The 23,627-nt window shown below is 42.1% G+C and overlaps 1 protein-coding gene across 1 annotated transcript in view; it reads right to left on the minus strand.

The window, feature by feature from the left end:
* itsn1 (intersectin 1 (SH3 domain protein)) overlaps positions 1–23,627 on the minus strand; it is a gene marked incomplete at its 3' end in the record, with an annotated part of 53,379 nt that overhangs the window by 19,919 nt on the left and 9,833 nt on the right. Inside the window, exons 6-25 of the mRNA XM_080037195.1 lie at positions 22,988–23,146; positions 20,535–20,613; positions 19,716–19,816; positions 19,558–19,621; positions 19,315–19,452; positions 17,442–17,530; positions 16,832–16,971; positions 16,450–16,572; positions 15,559–15,708; positions 15,014–15,154; positions 14,325–14,412; positions 13,777–13,916; positions 11,559–11,642; positions 6,183–6,322; positions 5,620–5,885; positions 2,744–3,093; positions 2,049–2,063; positions 949–1,193; positions 273–447; positions 94–180 (exon numbers count right to left, since the gene is read on the minus strand). Of these exons, the coding sequence (XP_079893321.1) occupies positions 94–180; positions 273–447; positions 949–1,193; positions 2,049–2,063; positions 2,744–3,093; positions 5,620–5,885; positions 6,183–6,322; positions 11,559–11,642; positions 13,777–13,916; positions 14,325–14,412; positions 15,014–15,154; positions 15,559–15,708; positions 16,450–16,572; positions 16,832–16,971; positions 17,442–17,530; positions 19,315–19,452; positions 19,558–19,621; positions 19,716–19,816; positions 20,535–20,613; positions 22,988–23,146 (2,774 nt within the window). The remainder of the gene's footprint in view (positions 1–93; positions 181–272; positions 448–948; positions 1,194–2,048; positions 2,064–2,743; positions 3,094–5,619; positions 5,886–6,182; positions 6,323–11,558; positions 11,643–13,776; positions 13,917–14,324; positions 14,413–15,013; positions 15,155–15,558; positions 15,709–16,449; positions 16,573–16,831; positions 16,972–17,441; positions 17,531–19,314; positions 19,453–19,557; positions 19,622–19,715; positions 19,817–20,534; positions 20,614–22,987; positions 23,147–23,627) is intronic.

Here is a 23,627-nt window from a genome sequence, read left to right on the forward strand (position 1 = left end):
CTGAAGAGATGCAGACTGATTGAGCAAGATAAATGAGTCAATAATCCAAACAGAGAAATGTACAGTATCTATATAGGGGGATGCTGCATTTACCTCATTTTTGTTGAAGTTGAGGTGGTTGTCCTTCTTTGCTCTCCATGGATACAAGGCCTGAGCCTGAAGACCCTCCACTTTCTCCCCCTGACAAAACAGAGAATAATTATCAGATCATACAACTCATGTACAAACTGAAAATCATGGATCCACTTAAGTTTTTTCTGCATTGTTCCTACCTGTCCCAGCACAGGAGAAGGGGAGGAGCCCGTCGTCATGGTCGCTGGTGTGAAGGCGGAGCGTTGCCGTAGCTGCGCTGAGGGAACACTAAGCGAAGGATTCTGATTGGCTGTGGAGGTGGGCCACGCGTCCCATCCCTCGCTGTCCGATTGGTTGGCGCTGTTGGACGGCCAACTGGAAATAGGTGCACACATACGTAGCATTTTAGTAGAAGGACTATGGGTATGTGGTTGGAAATATTGTGTTTGAAAGAAATGAACATTAAATAACAGAAAGAACTTGATGTAGAAGCAGCGCTCCAAAAAAATATTTCAACAGAAAGAAATAATCTTGTAACTGATTTCAATTTTGCTAATCTTTTTCTAGTAGAGATCCAAGTGCTAAACAAAAATTTAAATGAGCACAATATGTGTCCAACATGATATTCTTTTCAACAATTCTGCATTGCCCGTTTGGGACGTGCCTTTGCCGCCTACTGGATTGTGATGTGCGTTTAGATGCGCTAGTGTTAAGGTAGCAGCGTACTCCTTTAGGCAGGGATTTCTACAAAGCTTCAGATCCAAACGTTTTCTTTTAGAGTATGGTACCACTACATTCAATACGTCAGTTTCCAATATTCTGCATTCAATATGAACAACATGTGATAAAGTATTGACACCAGAAAGAAGGACGCACGTGGTGTTGAAGTCGGCCCAGTTACTGTTGGCGGAGGACGCAGAGGAGGAGGGGTGTCCGGGTGCTGGGGGAGGCGTTGTCATTGGCTGCTGGGCTGAAGTGGGCGTGGCCGAGGCTGTTGCACGCAGGCTGATTGGCGCTTCGCTGTCGGGTATCCGTTCTGCGTAATTGGCCGGGAACCAACCAGTGCGCCCCCTGAGTTCACCCCCTAGCCAACCGGGTTCACCCGTTTGGGATTCATCCACCTATAAAAGTGCAAAGGGGCGGGATTAAGATATAGTCGAAAACACACACACAAGCACATATGGGGGACACCAGTTCATAGAAATGTGTGTGTTTTGAGATTCATGTTAAAATAGAGTAACTGGGTAAACCACATGTCTACAGCAGTAGTAGCAGCAGCAGGTCAAGCTGAATTCCAGGAAGTCGAGTTACCAAATTAGTAGATAATCAAGTGAGACGAATGACATACAGTTCATAACGTGACGTTTGTAAATGTTGTGCTCTGGTTCCAATCACTGTCTTGTTTCCATGGGCCAGTTCAATTACATGTGTAACTCAATAATCTTACTTCTATAAATAACCTCATTTGAAAACATGGCTTACAATTACAAATTAACAAATATATTTCCTGTCTTGAAATTATTTTAGTTCTCCGTGTTGCTGTCCATTTCATATTTGTTGTCAAAATTGCCATGGGTAAATGTTAATGTTTTTTTCTTAAATATGAGCCTGTCAACAATGGGGAGTGACTGGTAGGTTGTGGGATTGAGTGATGTAATGTAAAACATATAAAAACTGCCAGCTGGGCCATCTTATCTTAGCTTCGTCCATTACGGTAACACAAAATGTAATGTAACATAGCACAGCTTTACATATACACATTAAGCATATCCACAACTTTTAATATTAACTGTAAAAACAAAACAAGCAGAACATTTAAATATCTGATTAAGATGATTAAGCCAAACACATTCAACCACTGGCAAATGAATGAACATGGAGATGATATGGGATGAACCACAGACATCAAGAGCTTAAATGATGCTGGCTTGTGATTGGTGGAGGCACAACACTGGGGGGTAGGGGCAATAACTTACCCATTCCCCCTTCACCTTCAGTTTGCACAGCAGAGGAGAGAGGAAATGGTTAATACACACACACACACACACACACACACACACACACACACACACACACACACACACACACACACACACACACACACACACACACACACACACACACACACACACACACACACACAGAGCTAACAAACACACTTCAGAGGGTAAAGTCCAAGACAAAAACAGACACATACAGTACATAACGCTTTAAAGGTGAATTAAGCTATATTTTGTTGTTATTATATGTGTTAAATCACTCTATATTTTTAAGCAATAACTTAAAAAGTATGCCTAGTTCATAACACAGTCATTCAGCTTTGCAGAAATTGCCAGTTAAATTTTGAGTTTTTATCCAATCAGGAGACAGAGTGCTATAAAAGAGGCGGGTCTCTATTCCCGTGAACGATGACTCGCTGCTCTCCATCGCGGCACTATCTGTCAAAGACGGCTGCGCGTTCATGTGGTGGTGACGTAGGGACAAGGGAGGGGACTGCTAACTGCAGTCACTGACAGGAAGTTATACCTTAAAGGACCATATCACTTACTTCTCCTTTAACACAAATACACACAAAATATAATAGAGGAAATACAGTATCTGTTCATACAACATGAAAACACACCTAGAACTGCAGGCTTCTATGCTTAAAGTGTGTGTGGTGACTACGTACCATGATGACATCTCCCGGGGCGATACTGATCTCATCATGGCTGCGAGCATCAAAGGGATAAACAGCTCTGTAGTAGACCACCTTCACCGACTGCTGCTGCTGGTCAAAGGCATGGACTGGAGCCTTCTGGTCGAAAGCATGGACTGGAGCCTTCTGGTCGAAAGCATTCAATGGTGGCTTCTGGTCGAAAGCATTCAATGGTGGCTTCTGGTCGAAAGCATTCAATGGTGGCTTCTGGTCGAAAGCATTCAATGGTGGCTTCTGGTCGAAAGCATTCACTGATGGCTTCTGGTCGAAAGCATTCACTGATGGCTTCTGGTCGAACAGACTGGGTACAGGAGCCTTCTCCACTGTGAATAAACAGAGAAAATAGAAATATGATAAACAGCCACCATTGCCGTCTTATAGAATCCTCCACATGTCTGCCGCTTGGCCAAGACAAATGATGCTTTTTGTTGAAGCAGGCTTTGTTTTTTTTAATGTCCAAAACCTTATAGTTCATAATGATGTATCAGTAACTGATATATTCTGGAGAGGTTTCCATGCTTTAGAATCTAAATTCAGAATTAGGTTCAGGAAGTTTAAAGGAAATTTAAAGGATGGCATACCTGGTGGGATCAAGAAAACAATTTCTAAAATCCTCTTTAAAGCCACTACGAGTAACTTTGTCCGTTGGCGGCCCCTTTGGACAAAAGCAGTAGTATTTTTACGACGCCAGCAGTCGTGAAGCTGTTTTCTATCTCTTGCCGGGCGTGCAAGATTCAAATGATCAGGAAGCAATATAGTGCATGTCCGTGTGTTGAAAGTGTGAGGGCACCGGACTCCTTTCGGCTCCGTGAGAGTGGTTAGTGACACAGCATCAACTAATGCCAGTAAGTGCTACACACACCTGATTGCAATGAGTTGATGCAGTGTCACCTAACTACTCTCTCTCACGGAGCTGAAAGATTCCGTGTCCTCACAGAAAGCGAATGGAGGAGAGACGGCAGTTAGTATGGATCACGATGAGGTAATGTGTTTATGTTGTTGTAAATAATGACTATTTCAGATGAATAATGGTCATCTGATGATGGTGAAGCAAAGTAAACTTTGTTTTAGTAGGCTACCGCTCATTCATTTAGGAGTAAACACTGCAGTCTAGTTCGCTCCCATGAAATTGTGTATACGTTGCTTGGCAACGCCCTCCCGCCCGTCTACTAGGGGTGGGAAAAATAATCGATTTTCCGATTAATCTTTTTATCTTTTTTTACTAGTGTTTAATATTAGTATTTCCTGCGCCACTGCGCATGCACACCACACAAGTGTGAGTTGTTAAAAGTGGCGACAAAAGGGCAGAGAGCAGCAAACCCATATGACCTGCACTGGCTTTATGTCTGTTTACGTTTTTGTATGAGAGCTGAATTCCAAGCCATACTTTTTGCAAAATGTGTTGAAATTACATAGAAAATAATAGAATAGAAATCCTATAGAAACATAATTTACAAGAGTAGAAAGAAAATTAAACTGAATCGGTTTAGTTTTTACATACCTCCATATTGTGTTGAAAGCTGCATTGATTATTGCACTGGTCATAGAAAGTCATATTTGTGACAGGAAAAGCTTTTTCTCTAATACAATATTAGAGAAGGTAATTCATCTGTTCATTGTATTTAATGATCATCACAAAAGTAGAAAGTGATTAGCAAACTCTGAGTAGCAAACTCAGATGTGTATATAAATATATTTTTGAAAATCACACAGGTATGTACGTAAAAAGAAAATTGCATCGAGATGCATTGAGAATCGATTTTGAATCGAATCGTTGACCTCGGAATCGAATCGAATCGTGAGGTGCCAAGAGATTCCCACCCCTACCGACTACCACTCTCCCATTTAGCTTTTCTTCATTGCATTTTCTTTTTTTTCTTTAATGGTTCAGCCCCGTTATCAGTCATTATGACGACAAATAACTGTCTCAAACAAGGCTCCCGCTTCCCTTCCCTCACCTGGAGGGATAGGCTTCTCAAATCGCGTTGCTGCACCACACTGAAATCTGCGACCAATACGGATATGTGACCATAGAGCCTGCACGCGTGAACCGAAAATCGGACTGGGTGTGCGACCAGACCAAACGCAGTAATAAAAACTATATAAAAACTTATTTATTTGCACTGATGGTCTCGTTTGCTGTTAAAGGTAATTTATGATTATCAGAGGAAACATGAGGCTGTTTAAAATATATTTAAATGTTACTCGTAGCCGCTTTAATATGCTGTGGTTGAATTTACAGTACATAGCCATTTTTTCTGTATGTTGTCGTGTAACAATGATATTGTTTAATTAACAAATGATGGCCTAGATGCAGAGTTTTATGCCATTTATTATATTTATTGTATGATGTAGAGGCCAGGTAAAATATTCCATGCACTCACCAGTGCACCAATGCCTACTATAATCACTTTGTCTCTTTATGTCACTACACCCTGAAGAAGGCTCAAGCCCACACACAAGCATTGCTGTATTAATGAATTAAAGTCCGATTTATATTTCAGAAACAAACCTTAAGTGCCATTTTTGTTTTGGTCTTAACTCTTACTTTTAGCGTTAAGCGTCTTTGAGTGACCTCCAAAAAGGCGCTATATAAAACCTATCAATTATTATTATTATTACCCACACACCAATCATGTGCTCCAAGTAGTGATGCAGAAACTTTACTTTGAATTCCTACCAGGTGGCTCTCAATGTGTTGAAAGCATCAAGGGTCGTCAAACTCTGCTAGGAACACTAGAATGAAGTCATGATGCCACATTACGGAACCTCCATTTAATAAAAAAAAGGGGATTAAACACACCACCAGACACAAATCCCTGCTTGTGGGATCTTGGTTTTACACACACCTGTTGAGGCCCATGGGTCTGGCGGCTGGCTGAAGAGCTTGTTGAGTTTCTCCTGCATGTCCTTCTTGCCCCGTCCCTCGTCTTCCTTCTCCTCTAACGACCCGGCTCCACTAAGGCCATCTTCCTCCTCCTCCAGCGCCCTCCTCTTCCTCTCCTCCTCCTCCTGGGTCACTCTGTTCAGCCAGGCGTGGGGGGCAGAGAGGGAGGAGGGGCTCGGAGCTGCGGGGGCTTCATCCCGCCAGGCCACGCTGTCCTCTGAGGATAACCTGTGGGACAAAAGGGCATTATTTCGAGGCACCTGGAACAAAACGTAAGACTAGAATATATTTGTAAACAAAACTGAGGTCCCTGCTGTTGTAAACGACAATGGTGAAAGAGTCACCTTTAAAGGTAACTTTCTAACTTCAAAAATGTGTTCCAGGGATCCAATTTTCCTTTAAGGAAAGCTTGTTTATTCAGTTATGAGAATCTACCTTGGAAAATGATCACTTCTCTGAGACACCCAAAGTTACATATTGCACCTTTAACGTTATACCTTTTACATAGGTATTCTTCAGTCTCACCTGTTCTCTTGCAGCTCCGCAGACTTTCTCTCGACCGGGGTGTGCATGTGAGAGTGTGGTGTGTGTATCAGTGTGTGAACGTCTCCTTCCAGCTCCTTCTGTTTCTGTCTCTGCTGTCGGCAGTGGATTTCCCGCAGCTCCTGCAAAGCATCATGGGATAAAGGAAGGAACAGCGGTGAGGAGGAAGTGGGGTAAGAGGGCTGGTTTGCTACGGGTTACCATCGACAACAAACGAGAACAACAACGACAGCGGCAGCAGCGGTAGCAGCAGTACGTATTAGTCAGGTGATCAAAGCAAGCTCCGCCCCTTCAACTGTGTCACTGCCAAGCCCCAACCTCAGCGATTTTTACCAGCATCCAATAAGGAAGTGACCACAACTGTAGGAACCGGAAGTGCCACTAGGGGGGTGGTACCAAGACTGAGCCATTTTTCTTTGACTAACTTGTTAGACAGGCCGTTTTCAAAGTCTTATTGAACTTTTTCGGACCACGCTAGTTTCTATTTTATCAGAGGTTAAAATGTATTGGGGCGATCTCTTGAGTGACAGCTCTCCTCCCGTTGTCCCTCACTTTGCCTCGGAGGTATACGTCAGCTATCTCCCTCCCCCTCACAAAATGGCGACACGCACAAACCAGGGTTATTGGATGCCGTGTGAATAACTGAGGTCAGCCCGGATGCTACATCCATATTATTTACTATCTATGAATTTAAGACCAGGCTGACGAGCAGCTCATTGTTAATATGACCCCATTGCAGCGGACAAGGCTGTCTAATAGTGCACATACAACATCTAATGTGTGTCTGGACTTATCCATGTGATGTGGTCATTCGTGATTATGGCATTTTAAAGGAAACTGACATGACTTAACAGCAAACTATCAAGAAAGGAGCACATCCAGTTCCCTTTGAGTTGGCAATCCAATTTCACACTTGCTCATTGATTTTGGATGAAGATGGTTCTATGTGATGAATGAGTTAGCCGAAAAGAAGACAAAAAACAATTGATGATAAAACCCCTATTGTGATCCATTGGCAGGTTTGCCACTAATACTACGCCTTCAACTGAAACACATATCCCCCTTCACTGTCACCGTACCTGCAATTGCTGTGGTATGACTACTAGACTTCAGAATTGTTTTTAATTATTTTATTTTTTTCACTTTGTTCAATCACAACACTTCTCCCAGCTCTCTACATTCGTGTTCAATGTTTCTCTCTCTTGACTGTGGATTTCTCCCATTGTGACTCTTGAGCTGGTGGAGACACTCAAAACAGACATGCAGCCACAGTCAACTAGAGTTTGATCACAGTATCTTTTTCAACAGCACCTTCGACGGCAGTTATGCATTGAATGTCCATGTCTCATAAGGAGCAGATCAAATTGTTCATTTGTCTTGGTATGTCTAGCAGACCAAAGTAAATCCCACGTATATAGAGTAATACTCCGATACCGTATCCGGGGGTATAATATCAATGGTATTCCTGTAATAACTGTCATGAAAAAACGGGCTGTGTAATGTGCGCATGTTTATAATGAATGCCTTAAGAGAGTGTGTCTGTGTCCAGCAGCAGCCCCAATCCCTGTATTTGAAGATGCTATTAAAGTGATGACAAAAAAACCTGTATTTTGTCAGCCTAATTTCTCAAATAAAGAACAAGAATCAAAACAGGACTTAGTATTTGATTCAAGTAAAGTGTCAAGTGATGCGCTCATACCCGCTCGTCACATGATTCTTCTCAGAAGAAATAAAAGATGTCAAAGATAAACAAAATAAATAGACATTACCCGACGGTTATAATGTGTACCATGGTATAATTTTGGTAAGCTTTAAAGGTATCAAATATTGGATACCAACACTACTCAGGTTTGAGGATCGTTGGAAATAAAAATCATACATAAAACTTTTTGTAAGATGGAAGGGGATGTCTACGGTGATCCCCCTGATAGCCCAACTCACTGCAATTTAAGAAAACACATGCAAACTAGGGAAAAATGTGACGTCTTTGTCAACACATGCCCAGCATTTGGGGAAAAAATTTAATAAATAAAGAAACCCAACTATACAGTGGTGTTTGATTTTTTTTTCTCCATGGGATTATTTGGTTGTGTTTTCTCTATTTACTGTGTTATAGAGATGTTTCCATCTTGTCTATTTGCATATGCTTTCTTAAGTTAAGGGGCCACTGTAGATTTCACTAGGTGGATGGTGGGAGGTGGGCAATGACCCAGCCGAGACTCATGGCGGCGGGGCGGAGCTTGCACAAGACACAGTATGAATGTGGGAGGGGTTAGATATATGGACAGGAAAAGCAGGGAGGAGCTAGGGGGAGTCATGGGATGAGGTGGCAGTTCTGTGTAGTCATGACAACCAGCTGTGCCATTAGAACACACTCTGTTACTATAACAACACAAGGCAGCTGTCATGTTTCAGCCAAACAACCAACGTGAGGAAACCTTCAGGAACGGGCAAACCAATCGGATAGAAGAGGCTGACGGAGGAGAAAAACTACAACTCTGAAAACTACAAATCACCTAGAACAGGAAGTATAGGACATGAGACAATGCAGCATGCCGAGTATACACTCCTACACTCCTACACACACACAAACACACACACACACACACACACACACACACACACACACACACACACACACACACACACACACAGCTTACTACTCAGTCTAGTTTATTAGCTTAATAGCATCTAATAACTTATATTTGTCTGGCTGAAACACCATCTGGTAGCAAACAGGCAGTAGCATTACAGTACATTCTAGTTATCTAGTAAAGTAGCATAGCATAGCGACAGCATAGAGTCACCTAATCTAGTTTACCTGCTAATTTAGCGAGACCGCTAGTTTAGCATAACGACTGTACAGCATTAGCTATGGGAGCATAGCTAGCCAGCTGGCTGAAAAAGTGAACTGACACCAGCTTGGCAAAGAAAAGACTAGAGAGACAAGAGAGAGGATATACAGGGGCTGGGTTTTTGTGCTGGACCTTTATAACGTGGTCTAGCCGTGCCAGACACACCCTGACGGCTGACACACACTCCTGTAGCTGTCCCTGCTCTTGGCACTGAAACAGACATATACATATACATACTGTCAAGCCCGAAATGATTCAAACCCCTGGCAAAATTTTACTGAACGTTACTTTTATTCAACCAGCAAACTTTTTCTTGATTGGAAATGACAGAGGCATCTCCCAGAATAAAATAAGATTATGTACAAGAGGCATCATTGTGGAAAAGAAAATGTTTTCAGTTTTTATTTACATTAAAACAAAAAGTGGCATGTCCAAAATTATTCATACCCTGCTCAGTAATCAATAGAAAAAGCCTTTATTGGCTATTACAGCAATCAAACACTTCCTATAATTGCTTGCCAACTTTTTGCATGTCTCCACACAGGTATTTTTGCCCATTCATCTTTAGCGATGAGCTCCAACTCTTTCAGGTTGGAAGACCCTCCATGCCATCACCCTCATCTTTAGCTCCCTCCACTTATTCTCAATTGGATTCAAGTCAGGACTCTGTCTGGGCCACTGTAAAACGTTTATTTGTTTGTCCGTTAACCATTTCTTCACCACTCTTGCTGTTTGCTTTTTCTATTGATTATTGAGAGAATAATTTTGGACATGCCAAAATGTCACAATGTTTTTGTTCAAATGTAACTAAAAGATGAACTTTTGTTCCCCCCCACAATAATGCCTCTTTTACATTGTCTTATTATCTTCTGGGAGAAGCCTGTGTCATTTCCAACCAAGAAAAAACTTTGAAAAAAAAGTAACTTTAAGTCATAATTTGCCAGGGGTATGAATAATTTCGGGCTTGACTGTACACACACATACACACACACACAATATCAGCCAGTCTACAGACGCAGAGACACACACTCACAGACAAGTTAATGATTCCGTCCACATTACGCAGTTCCAATTATTATTTGTCAGCAGTTTTTCTGTAGGCCTATGTAGCAAGTAATTTGGATCTCTTTGAAATGAGATGGTAACATTCAAGACCTCTTAAAAGTGAACTTTGTTATAATACCATCTCATAATACACTGTGTAACATAATATCATATTAGACACAACAGCAGTAAGGTTATTTTGGGTACGTTTAATTGTTAAGTGCAGTGTTGTCCATTCAGCTGTCATTTTTTTGTACATCAATTTAACATCTTAAAACAACCAAAGTATGCTTGTTTGTATTTGCGTTCAGTATCTAAATTCATTTCAAACTGCTCTCCAAGTAGTTGAATAAATAGTGTGATTATTTTTCTGATAGAGATTAGAAAAAAGTGCAGTACTCATGACTCATGCAAGGAGAGGCTCCTGTGACTCACTGAGATGACTAGTGTGTTATAAAAACAAGCTGATAGCAACTGCACAGTTTCCAGTTTATTTAGTTCAGAGAGCAATACAACTAACAGATTGACCTTGATGCATTTGATACTAAATAATACTTGGGTTTGTAGATTAGTGACATATTCTGGTCACCACCTTATCTCCTTGCTTCACGTCAATTAGTTAGAATTGTAAAGAAACAAATCAGAGAAATGAATACCTCTGGCATATGGCAGCTTGGTTCCTTTCCTTTGTTTTTTCTGAGTCCTTATTTGGTTTTATGAGTCACGATTTAATGTTCACCTAGTCTAATATCACTGCACAATATCTTTGACAAATAACTGTGCAATGTTTTTCTGTTATTTATATTTTAGGTACATGTTTACTTTTTTTTATTTTTTTTATTGTCTGTTACTTTACTATACACGTTATTTCTTTATACATTCATTTATTTACTTTATTTGTATGTTACTTATTTTACAATACATCTGTTTACTTATTTTATTATGACTTTTACTCTGCTTCATTGTCCCTTTTGCTACGGTAACACTGTACATTTCCACGATGTGGGAAGAATAAAAGAAAATCTCAGGTTATAGATGCTGAGTTAAAACTTTTTTTATATTGCAAAAACAAGCACACCCGAATCAGTGCACGAGTGTGTGAGTAACAGGCTTTTCAGTAGTCAAACCACTCGCAGCTTGACAGAAACAATCAAGCTTCAACTGGCTGCAATACATCTATCTGCCTGATGGAGGCATCACCGTGAACAAACACACGTTAAAACCATAGATAGTGTACAAAAGGTTAAAACATGTTAGCCATCTAAAGTGAAAATACAACACGTTTGCAAGTTAGTAGTTTGATGAGAGGGTTCACTATGTTTAACTAATAATTATTTCTCAAATATTCTGCCAAATCACAGTGCAGGTCTAGTTCTGCCATTAGAGGCATTGTGTTGATCACATTATGTATTTCCCAATTGCAGTACCACCCCAGTCCAGCAGTGGCAGTGTGCTCTACCTGTCTCCCTCTCTGTTCCTCCTGAAGCTGGCGTCGAAGGGCTTCTATCCTGGCACAGTGGTTGGCATAGAACTCACACAGAGACTGGGCATGGGCAAGGGAGCCAAAAAGGCCAGTGTAGGAGATAAAAATGGAAGGAGTAGAAAAATATAGAAGGAAGGGTTTATTATGTGGATTAAACAAATAATATAAAAGGAAGAAAATGAAAGAAATACAGGGTGAAGAAGCAGGAAACAGGAGGAGGAGGAGGAGGATAACGACAGCGAGTAGAATCGGGATAACAAGGGAGAAGCCAGCAGTGTGACGAGAGAGAGAGAGGAAGTGATGTAGAAAGGAAGGTGGACGGCAGGAAAGTCAAACATGGTTCACTGAGTGGTCTATGCCTCTGTTAAGTAAAGAATGGCACGGCTTTTGACATGACAGCACATGACTATGGAAGAAACACTGGTATCCAACACGCTCTGGTTTTGTTTGAAGCTCAAGGCCTTTCGCACATCACTCTGTTATGTTGAATATAATGAATAAGACTGAGGACCAACTACAATACATAAGCAATTAGAAAATGTCATTTGTTGTGGTCTGTGTTATCTCTTCTATCCACCCTTCCCCCTCTTCCTTCTCGCCGGAACAGACCCCAGGACTAATTCAGCTGTCCTTCAACCATTAACATGAAATCCCTCTCTGTGGTAACTTGTTGGTGAAAGCTGAATGAAGCAGATGTCTAGGTAACCACTCAGTGTTCCTGTGCACGGTAACAGTTAGCTCTCTAAAACAAACAGTAATCTGCCTTAATACACACAATAACAACAACGTAAGGACACATATAAGACATTCAGACATAATTATGAAAACCTTAAACACTATATGAGTATGAGGTTATGAGGGAAGGGAAAATACAGCTACAGTCACAAATCCCATCCAAAGTATTCAACATGGACAATGTTTAATTTAGCAAAACAATACCTGGGTTAGAAGGAGGATAATGAGTTAAATGGCTGCTACATACATTTATTGTAATTTCATCACTACACCTATTCAAAGTCAGTATTAATAAGCTGATTAGCAGGAGCCACTACAGCTAAAATTGTGCTACCTTTCATCAGATTGATAGCCTGGAAATCCAGACCTGCCGCTGGCAAATTAAATTTGCTGCGTCTGTTGGTCATGTTACCCTCCATCGAAGCTCATTAAATATGTCTAGAAATCCTGAGCTACCAATGCTTCTTTCTGATATGGGCGGGCCAGAGCCCTATGTATGGTGCTCTGGGGCGGACGCAAACAGATGACGACAGTGCTGTGCATGCGCCGCCGAAGCCGTGATAGGAAACACCAGAGATGGCTGTGGATATGTTGTTTGAGTTTGAGATGGCTTTGGCCTCGACACTTAACAATTTGGAAGATAGCACTCAAATCTTTCATTAGCAAGTAAGAGGAATGTTCTGTTTTGCCGACCGACCACGCCAAGAGTTTAATTTAACAGTTAATCCCGCTGTTCGCTAAACAAACGGGGCTTAATACATCACCTTGTTCATTGCACTGATTGGTTGTAGTGCTATCCAACTGCGTGCAGTGGCATTTGAAATGCACGAGTAGGAGCTGCCCCTTGAGTTGGGAAGGTCTATTGATCGTGGCCAGACCCTCAATCGTTCAAGACATGGGTCTGGATTTCCAGGCTACCAGATTGAGGCAATGTTGTAGGATGTAGGATGAAGTGTTAAAATTTTATTTATTTTTTTGTACTTTTTGTGTACGTTCATAAGTCAAGGCCCTTCAATGATAAAAACATGACAAAGTGGAATATGTCGCTCACATAGGAGTTCCATTTTCGCCTAGAAACAAGCTACTACCCTCCAACTTGCATGCACTTGCCGAGAGCGATTGGTCTGATTATGTTTTATTTCATGCTTTCCTCCCGATAAAAAAACATAACATAAACAACTTGATACCACGATTAAAAAATTCAGGTGGAATCACTTTTTTCTAATTTCATTTTGTACTTTCATTAGCACCTGTTTTTAAAATGAACATATGTACATGAAGTTCATGAACATATATAATTGAGCACATATGTATCTAATTGTACTCTGCTAAGTTAGTTTGTTAACTATTTTTTAATAATGTAGTTAATTGACTACGTACTTAACTTCATATTCAAAATATATAGCGCTGACATTTCCCTTGTGTCCTGAATGAACGTGTTAGTGAAGTAGCGGTTTACCTTGAGCTGCGTGTTAAAAGCATCTATTTCCAGAAGTTTGGCCCTTGTTTCTCTCTCCACAGCATCCAGCTGTTCTCTGAGCTGCTGTCTGCTGCTCTCCTTCTGCTCCACGGCCTTCTGCAGCGACGACAGACTGTCACCTACGTACAAAGAGGATAGGTTCATTAGCCAAAGACCCACTCAAGTCAAATGATGTCAAATGTATTAAAAAAAAATAGTGATTGAATAAATAAATCTACAATACATTGTGGTAAGCAGAGAGTCAGTTAGCCAGTACCCCTGTTTGCTCCGGACTTTATTATACAGTGTGTCTCAGATGTTTCTCAGAAGAATGAACTAATCAAGACCTTAGAAGAACATGACTGCTTTGAGATGGACAACCACACATTAAATGTACGTCATGCCTTCAAATTAAATCTAAATATTAAAAACAAACATTGGAGTTGGCATTATTGTAGGCAGGTACATTCAAATAATCCAATCCAATCAAGAATACTCTGATGGAAAGATGTATACGTTTGAGTGTGTTTATTGTATGTTGTACTCACGATGCAGACTGTTCTGTTGAACATGGTTCAGCTGGTCGTTGAGACACTGTTTATCAGGAATTAGCCTCCCCAACCACTGCTGGGAATCCTGCAGACAACCATCAAGGAAACATTTAAGCTATTTTGCGTAGCTTTTTCATATACAGTAAATTAATTTTGGTTACATTCAAGCCATTACTAAATGAGTTAACACAAAGCTGATTAAGCCTATAACACACTCTCTGTATTTCTCAGTATGACAGTGTCTACAAACTGGTCTCACCCCCCGACACGGTCACAAAGCTAAAGAAGCGGCCACAAAATGCTTCAGTTGTTAATTCTACTGCTAAGAAAAAACCTTGACGTACAGCAGAAGGTATAAAATACATGCCAGGTCACGGAAGGCTCACGTCATGTATATGTGACAACAGCGTTGTTGTTATTCCTCAGAATCCCTTATGGGGGTGACAGACGTTATGCACTATAGCTTTAACATTCGCACATATTCATTAAGCAATTAACTTAATTTCCATACTTATTTACCACATACAAGGTTATTCAAAATCCTAGATCACAACCGTTTCTGAGAATGGGTCTCCCTCGTTCATGAATGACTCCGACTATAAAGGATGTAGCAGAAATGACTGATACCCATCAGCCTGACAAATGTGTGTTTATTTGCTGATGGTTTTACATTTGTTTTTGCGTACCTGCAGCTGCTGTTGTAGCAGGGTGATTTCAGCGATGCGTGTTTCTCTGTCCTGATTGGTCTGCTCCACCTCCCTCCGCTGAGCCGACAGACGATACCGAACATCCTTCAGTTTGCCCTCCAGCTGGTTCTTCTTATCATTCTGGAAAAGAGAAGATGGAAAGCAATATATACAATCACGTGGCTGCTGATGTACAAAGTATTAGCTTACACAAAGTATTATGCTGACTATATGCTGTTCTGTTCTAACAGTTGGCATTAGCAGATTGCTTTTGATTCATGATTTTGGTACAAATGATGTTAATTCAACATATTTTGAGATTGCCCCTATAGGTTGAAACCTGGGTACTGCATTTGAATTTTTCTAAACCGTCAACCTCACCGCTGTCACAAAAATTGACTCGCTTTGAAGTCTTTCATCAGTCTACGTTGACTGAGTAATTACCAAGTTGCAAGCTTTCCAAAACGTGGCTCCCTTTGTTTGAAATGCCCTATATTCTCTGTTGTCTGTGTGTTTCAGGTGTGGGTGAGTATATGTTTAATCACCAGAGCTTCCAGTTCAAACTCCAGGGTCTTCTTCCTGGCTTTGAGCAGCACTATGCTCTCCTGCTCTCGGTTCCTTTGAGTCAGAAGCTCCTGGCGACGCTGTCTCTCCCACTCCAACTGACGCTGACGCTCCATTTCCCGCTTAGCAGTCTGGATGGACGAAGAGACACACACACAACCACACACACACACACACACACACACACACACACACACACACACACACACACACACACACACACACACACACACACACACACACACACACACACACACACACACACACACACACACAAACGAGAAAGTTAAGTTAAAAAAACTAATGATAACAGACTTTTTATCTAGAGTGTCTTTCAAATCCGAAATTACAATGTTTTTCACAAAGATAATACTCTACAAAATGTGTGTGTAAGGATAGAAATGTTTTAAAAATATCTTAAAATCTATCATTCACACAAGTATAAAAGGCATCATAGAGAGATAAATGAAATAGAAAAGAACACAAAAGATAAACACCATAAAAATGCCACTCTTTACAGGTGGTTTTTAAAAGCATTTTCAAATGGTGGCACTGACTCAGCTGCTCTGGAATCTGTATTACAGCTCATAGAACTGCAAGTACATTTCAAACATATGCAAGACTGGTTAATACCACATCATTTATATTCATACATTACACTCTTCATTATACACAATGAGCCATCTGCTGTAGGAGTGTCAGTTCGACTGTTTACTGTGATAGTTTAGATGTAAAGGTGATGAGCCATGAAAAAAGACTTCCAAGTTGTCTGCAGCAGATTTAATTACCAGTGTGCAGCGGTTAAACGTCAACTCAAACCATAACTCATGAATTCAAATGCAGAGGGTCATCATTTCCCTCCTCCTTCTCACCTCTCTCCTCTCTATCTCTTTGCGCCTCTCCTCTTCCCTGTGCCTCTCCAGCTCTCTCTGTCTCTCCAGTTGTTTTTCTAGTTCGTGCTGCCGTCTCCTCTCCTGCTCCATACGCTCACGCTCCTAAAAACACAAGCAAAACTAAAATCAGCACCAAAATCATACTACTCAATGATTTGGTGTGGCTCACTCCAATGTAATTTCCTCCTAGTTTTTAACACTCTTGAGAAGATATAATTAGGCATAGGCTATTGTGGTTACAGTGAAAGCACTCTGGCTTATATCAATGCAAATATTTAATAGTCTTGTATACAAGAAATAATGAATGACCCAATTTGAATCCAGTGTGAGAAATCCTCATAGTAAGTCAATGTCGTTTTACCTTCCTGTCTTGCTCCTCCCTCTCCAGTGCAGCAAGCCTCTCCTGCTCTTTCCTCTGCAGCTCCTGCAGAGCCTGACGTCTCTTCTCCAGCTCCAGGTTTCCTCGCTCAAAGTTCTCCCGCTTCTTATCCTCAAATGTCACTGTGGTCAAACAAAAAAGTTAATGTAAACAACATACAATTATATTGATTGAATAATAAATCAAGCTGGTTTTGTTTTGTTTTAACATTCTTGAAATTGTAATATGTGAGGGAACAAAACATTTCTAAAGTGGTGTCATGTTTCTAAGACTTTCTTAAGCACTAAAGATAAAAAAATCGCAAGACACCCACTATTCTGCTTCATTTTAAACTGCCAGACAGTTTTTTTTGTTCTGTTTTGTGGGCCAGTTAATCACAAGAAGAAGCAAAATAGTTTAATCCTATGTAGGTAGCTGACGGGTCACGGAAACAATAATGGCAAGTCTCTGATAAACCTGAATACTGTTTGCAGTTGTTGAAGCCAATTGGTCCATTATAAAATCACAGTGTGGTTTAGAAGCCACCACAGCTGACGGCAGGTCTGGTCCCAGTTAGACCAGTGGTATGAATGTATTGTTCAGGACTAATCACCTGGTAGTTTCTGGCTGCTCTCCGGCTCCTCCTCCAGCTCCTCCTGGACGCTCTTCTGGTCCGACTGAACACTGTCACTTCGCCCACGCCTTTAAGACACACACACACACACACACACACACACACACACACACACACACACACACACACACACACACACACACACACACACACACACACACACACACACACACACACACACACACACACACACACACACACACACACACACACACACACACACACACACACACACACAGTTCAAACATACTGTCAGTATCGTCACAAGACACATTTGGGGAACAACATTTGATACCTCTATTCATGTTCACAATATATAAACTAACGGATAAAAAACAATTTTGTACTCATCATGTCTAAAATGTTTCTTTGTAAAACACGAAAAAACAAAAAACTGGTTGTTGGCCCCTATTTTAAGCAACATTTTGTCACATATCAAATGCATTTACTGTACTTAAAGGCACTACGAGTAAGTCGGCACGTTGGCGACACCTTTGAACAAAAGCGGTAGTATTATTACGACGCCAGCTGTCGTGAAGCTGTTTGCTTGCTCGTGCAGGGCTGCAAGATTCAAATAATCAGGAAGCAATATGGTGCGTGTCCGTGTGTGGACTCATTTCGGCTCGGTGAGAGTGGTGGTGACACAGCATCTACTAATGCCAGTAAGTGCTAAACACTCCTGATTGCAATGAGTTGATGCATTGTCACCTCTCACGGAGCTGAACGAGTCTTTAGTAGGCTACCGCTCATTCATTTAGGAGTAAACACTGCAGTCTAGGTTCACTCCGTGAAATTGTGTAGGCCTATACGTTGCTTGGCAACGCCCTCCCACCCGCCTATCACTCTCCCTTTTTTGCTTTTCTTCATTGCATTTTCTTTTTTTGCTTTGATGGTTCAGCCCCGTTATCAATTATGACGACAAATAACTGTCTCAAACAAGGCTCCCGCTCCCCTTCTAGGGTGACCAGATCGCATTTCCATTACTTTTCACACGTCCCGCAAATTGAGACGTTGTCCCGCATTGTTATTGAAAGTGAGCCCCCCTTTTTAAATGCGTGTTTTATAATCTGGTAGCCTATATATCCGATAGCTGTGTGGAGACAGCAGTCTGTGAGTGTGCGTCTCTCCGTTTGTCTCTGTGTGTGTGTATCGCACTGTCGGGGGGCTGCTGGGCTCAGTGGCTCTGTGAAGGTGCTGCCTGCTTCGGCATTTCCTTTCTGTTACTTCAAAATAAAAGCCAACTCACGTTTGTCAAGTGAAATGATTATGTGAAGCCAGTGAAATGCTTTTAATGTGAAGCCGCAGCCTTAACTCTATTTGTTTAACAGTAGCTAACTTAACTGCTGCGCGCTGATCTAAAGATAGTGTTTTTTAATATAGAAAGCCGTGTCTCTGGCATTACTGGTGGTGACACGAGTTTATTTTGCTAAAGAAAACGGCACTTTGTCCCGCACAAACGTAGTCTTTGTCCCACATCTGGTGAATTGGGATCTGGTCTCCCTATCCCCTTCCCTCACCTGGAGCCATAGGCTTCTCAAATCGCGTTCCTGCGCCACACTGAAATCTGCGACCAATGCGGATATGTGACCATAGAGCATGCACGCGTGAACCGAAAATCGGACTGGGTGTACGACCAGATCAAATGCAGTAATAAAAACTATATAAAAACGTCTTTCTTTGCACTGATGGACTTGTTTGCTGTTAAAGGTAATTTATGATTATGAGAGGAAACATGAGGCTGTTTAAAAGATATTTAAAAGTTACTCGTTGCCGCTTTAATTACTAATGGCAACTCTTGTATAACTCACGTCTAACATACTGCTGTCGGTAACTATATATTTACAATATTTACCTAAAAGTTGGTGGGAGGTAATCTGGCGGTAACACAGGTGGCAGCGGTAACCCAGACATAGCCATGTCTATGAGGTGCATGGCTAAGATGAACTCCTCAGCTGTCAGCTTTCCATCCTGGTCGATATCTGAGAGACTCCTAAAGATGAGACACATTTCATGGATTAAGGCTGTATGCCTTCAAAGTGTGTGCACTCCCATTTTGATAAGAGATGAAAAGGTTGAGTTTCATAGTACTACTGACCATATTGTAGCAAGCTGGCCCTGAGGAAGACTGGACTGCATCAGGATAGTGCGAGCCTGGGGACCTGGAACACATATTAAACAACAATTTAACAAATGCAATACAAGAATATTATCACAAAACATGACGTGCGTGCGTGTGTGTGTGTGTGTGTGTACCTGTGAGGTGTCCACTCATCATCTTGTCATGGGAGTTAAAAAGCTGTCTGTACTTCAGCCTGGAGGACTGAGGAACGGCCCAATCAGGGGGCGGCAGAACACTGGGATGAGAAGGTAAAGAAGGTAAAGGAAAAAATATGAAGATATATTGATGGATGTACATTCAAAAATGCCCATCAGTTCATTGAGACCTTTAAAGGTGTGAACACACTGCACACCGCCGCGCGAATGGGCGGCCGGCGGCGAGTGGTTCACGTGGCGCGGCCGCCGCAGGAGTTGAAAATATTGAACTTTTTGCCGCCGGCCGCGCCGCGATAGCCAATCAGCGTTGAGCTCCTCCCGACATCACTCCCTTCGGGACGACGGACAGAGGAAATTAAGATGGATGAAAACACAATAGTCACAGTTTGCTCCCTTAAGTTCAGAATAGCCTCTGTGTCTGTTGCCTGCTGTGTACAGCTATCAGTTTTGCTGTATGAACCAAGTTAGCACCGGTAAGCTTGGGTAAAGCACCATCAGCACAGCAGACTGGTGCTCTCAGGGCCGGTTAGCACGAGCGCCAGCATATCCCCAGAGTAGGAGAAGGCTACTCTGGTCGGGCGGCAGACACAATATGACCCAATATGATCACGCGGCGCGGAACCTGCGATTCGCGCGGCCAATCGCCGTGCCGCGGAGTGCAGTGTGTTCGTACCTTAAGTGTCCAACTATGAAAAACAATTCTCCTCGTCTTATCGGAATCTCGGATTGTTATCATACAAAATACCGTAGTGCAAACATTTCTGTTATGTGGCATACTTTTGTGAATATGTGGCTTACCTAGCAACATCCAAGGACGGGGCTTTCTGCAACTTGGCACTGGAACGATTAAACGAAGAAGACTTGTTGACGGAGGGAGCTGGGGGAGACAGAGGAAATATTGACATATTGAATATCTTGAAGTGAGGCAGTGATCACATTCAACACATTTAAACATTGAATATCAAAGCTGCAACACCTGCTTGGGGTCAGATTCGTTATCTCTTCTAAAAAAAATTGTAAACTTTGCTACACATCAGTGATCTCTCTTAGATGAAATACTTATATACAATCGTTATATGGACATAAAAACAGCAGCTGACTGTGTAAACTGTAAATATGAATGTGAATACCATCTATCTATAAATCTATCTATAAAGCAAGAAACGTCTGTCTGTCTGTGTGTGTGTCTGTCTGTGGCTGGCATATCTCTCTGAGTTTTAGTCAGATCGGCATGAGCTTCCGGATATTGCTTGCGCACAGCCCGAAGGTGTGCATCCTTCATTGTGAAGTTTTTAGAAGTACGAAGGTGTGCATCCTTCATCCTTCATTGTGAAGTTTTTAGAAGTACGTGCGCACACTGAAGGCCACAGTGAGCACAGTGAGAACGGAGCATGAAGTAATCTCCGAATAAACCCCGCCTCCCTCTAACGAGCAGGACACACAGCAGAGAGACACAGCCTATTGTTACTTCCTCAACAACTCCTCACATGCTCCACCTGTCCGCTTTAGTGGTAAAGACTGCACTTTACGCTATTTTCACTGTAATAATACAGCACGGTCTCGGATGCTTCCACAAAATGTTTTATATCCGTTTAAAAGCTAAACCGAAAGCCCGAGCGCGCCCACAAGTCCCACACACACACACACACAGCTGACTGCTCCTGACACGTTAACGTTAATTGACAGTTATCCAAACTCTGTCTTATCTTTCAAAAACCTAACAGTAATAGTAATGGGGTTGACAATGTTGTCATGGCGTGCAGCATAGACTTCTTTTATACACAGTGCAGCCATTTACTATATAAGCAACTGATTGTAAGTTTGAGTGCATTGTGCAGTATGGATGGCAGTTTGCAGGGTACCATAATATTAGATTGTATAGGTAACACTTGTACAGCTCCATTCTTCTTTAGGCTTCAACACTTAATTAATTAACACATTTTGTGTTTCATTTCACTTAACAAAACACATGGAATTATGCCTCGTTTCCACCGAGTAGAGCGGGTCGGGTCGGAGCGGTTCGGTCCGGGTAGTTTGGCTTTTCATTTGCCAAAAGTTAGGTAGGGTACGGTTTAAGCGCACCTAACCGCTCTGAGCCGCTCCCGATCTCAGTACTCCTCCGTAGGGGTACTAGCGGCCTGAAAGCGGGCCGAAAATGCATGAGAAGGCGGAGCTACACACTGCCGTCATTTGATTGGTCGAAAGAATCATTTCCGCCATGTGTAGATCTCGGCAAGAGTGAAGAGAGTCTTGTGTTTTGGCGGAAATGTGAGCACAGCTCTGTTTATTGTGTGGTGTTTTTCCTCGTCAATAAATTAATCAGTTGGTTACACTGTGTCCCATAGTCACGTAGCTGCTGCAGCCAGCACTGTTCGCTCACTGTCTCTATGAGTTGCGCCGAGCGGTCTCTGTGTGTTTACGCCATAGATAGTAGTAAAATACACGCTCACAACAACACGGGGGGAATACATAAAGAAGCGGCTGGTTTGAATCATCTCCGCCGTTTGTAGTCACCTCGGCTAGAGTGAAGAGAGTTTTGGCGAAAATGTGAGCGCGGCACTGTTTATTGTGTGGTGTTTTTCCTCGTCATTAAATGAATCAGTTGGCTACACTGTGTCCCACTGCTACGATGTCACGTAGCTGCCGCAGCCAGTGCTGTTCGCTCACTGTCTCTATCAGTTGCACCGAGCCGTCTCTGTGCTCACAACACGGGGGGAATAAATAAAGAAGCGGCTGGTTTGACCAAGCAAAAACAAGAGACCGCTGGCTTGACCACAGTTGTTCCCACAGCCCGATAGTTTGACCCACATTCTGGCGTCGGCTATCGCAGTCCAGCCTAAACCCCGCCCTACCAGTAAGGGTAGGGTCGGCGGTGGAAACAACACCGAGATTCTTAAAAGTGAGCTGTCCCGCTCTGAGCCGCTCCGATCCGACCCGCTCTACTCGGTGGAAACGAGGCATTAGTTTGTGGTTATCTTTACACAATACACTAGGAATGTCGCCCTACTCTATAGCCAACTTCTACAAAGTAAGTTACTGATAATAACCTTCAACGGTGTAAAATTAGCCATCAATGATAGCAGCCAAATGTACTGTCTAATACATTTCTTTGTTTACCTGCTTCCTACGGGCACTGCACTAGTGTTGTAAATAGGAGCTTAGAAAATAAGACTTTAACCCAAATCCAAAATTGCTACGGATTGGATCCCAACAACAACATTTCCACACACAGTGATCCTGCGGTGTGTTACCTGGGAGGGGGAAGCCTGCTATTGGCTGCAGAATGGCTGTGGGCGGAGCTCCGTTGGCGATTGGCTGAGGGAGAGGAGGCGGGGCAGAGGAGACCAGAGGTGGAGACACTCCGACAGGGAGAGGAGGGACGCCCGGGAGAGGACCCAATGGGGGCAGGCCTAGAGAAAAAACACATACACAAAGTAGATATTAGACATGGGAGAACCACCATCAATATTTCTCCCACAAACCCATATACTATTATACAATGTTGAAATTATTTTAAAAAGGTGCTCCAAGGAACTTTCAGTTTTTGTTCATTCTTGCATCCCCTTTGGACAAAAGCGGTAGTGTTTTTACTAGCTGTGGTTCCTGGGTGAGCGTACCCAATGACAAAGAAAAATTACATTAAGAACAACTATATAAAAGTAGCATTATTTGCACTGATGGTTTTGTTTGCTGTTAAATGTAATTTATGATCATCAGAGGATAAATGTGACTGTTTGAGAAATATTTAAAAGTTCCTGGTAGCACCTTTAAACTAAATTTGACATAATAAATGTATAACAGTATATGGGGTGTGGGAGCCAAACTGCAAGCTGAAGAACAGCAACATTATGACTCTTTACGGTGTTTGCATTCTAACTTTATTGATCGGCC

This window comes from Ammodytes marinus (assembly GCF_949987685.1).
Source record: "Ammodytes marinus genome assembly, chromosome: 11".
In the NCBI taxonomy this organism is placed as follows: Eukaryota; Metazoa; Chordata; class Actinopteri; order Uranoscopiformes; family Ammodytidae; genus Ammodytes; species Ammodytes marinus.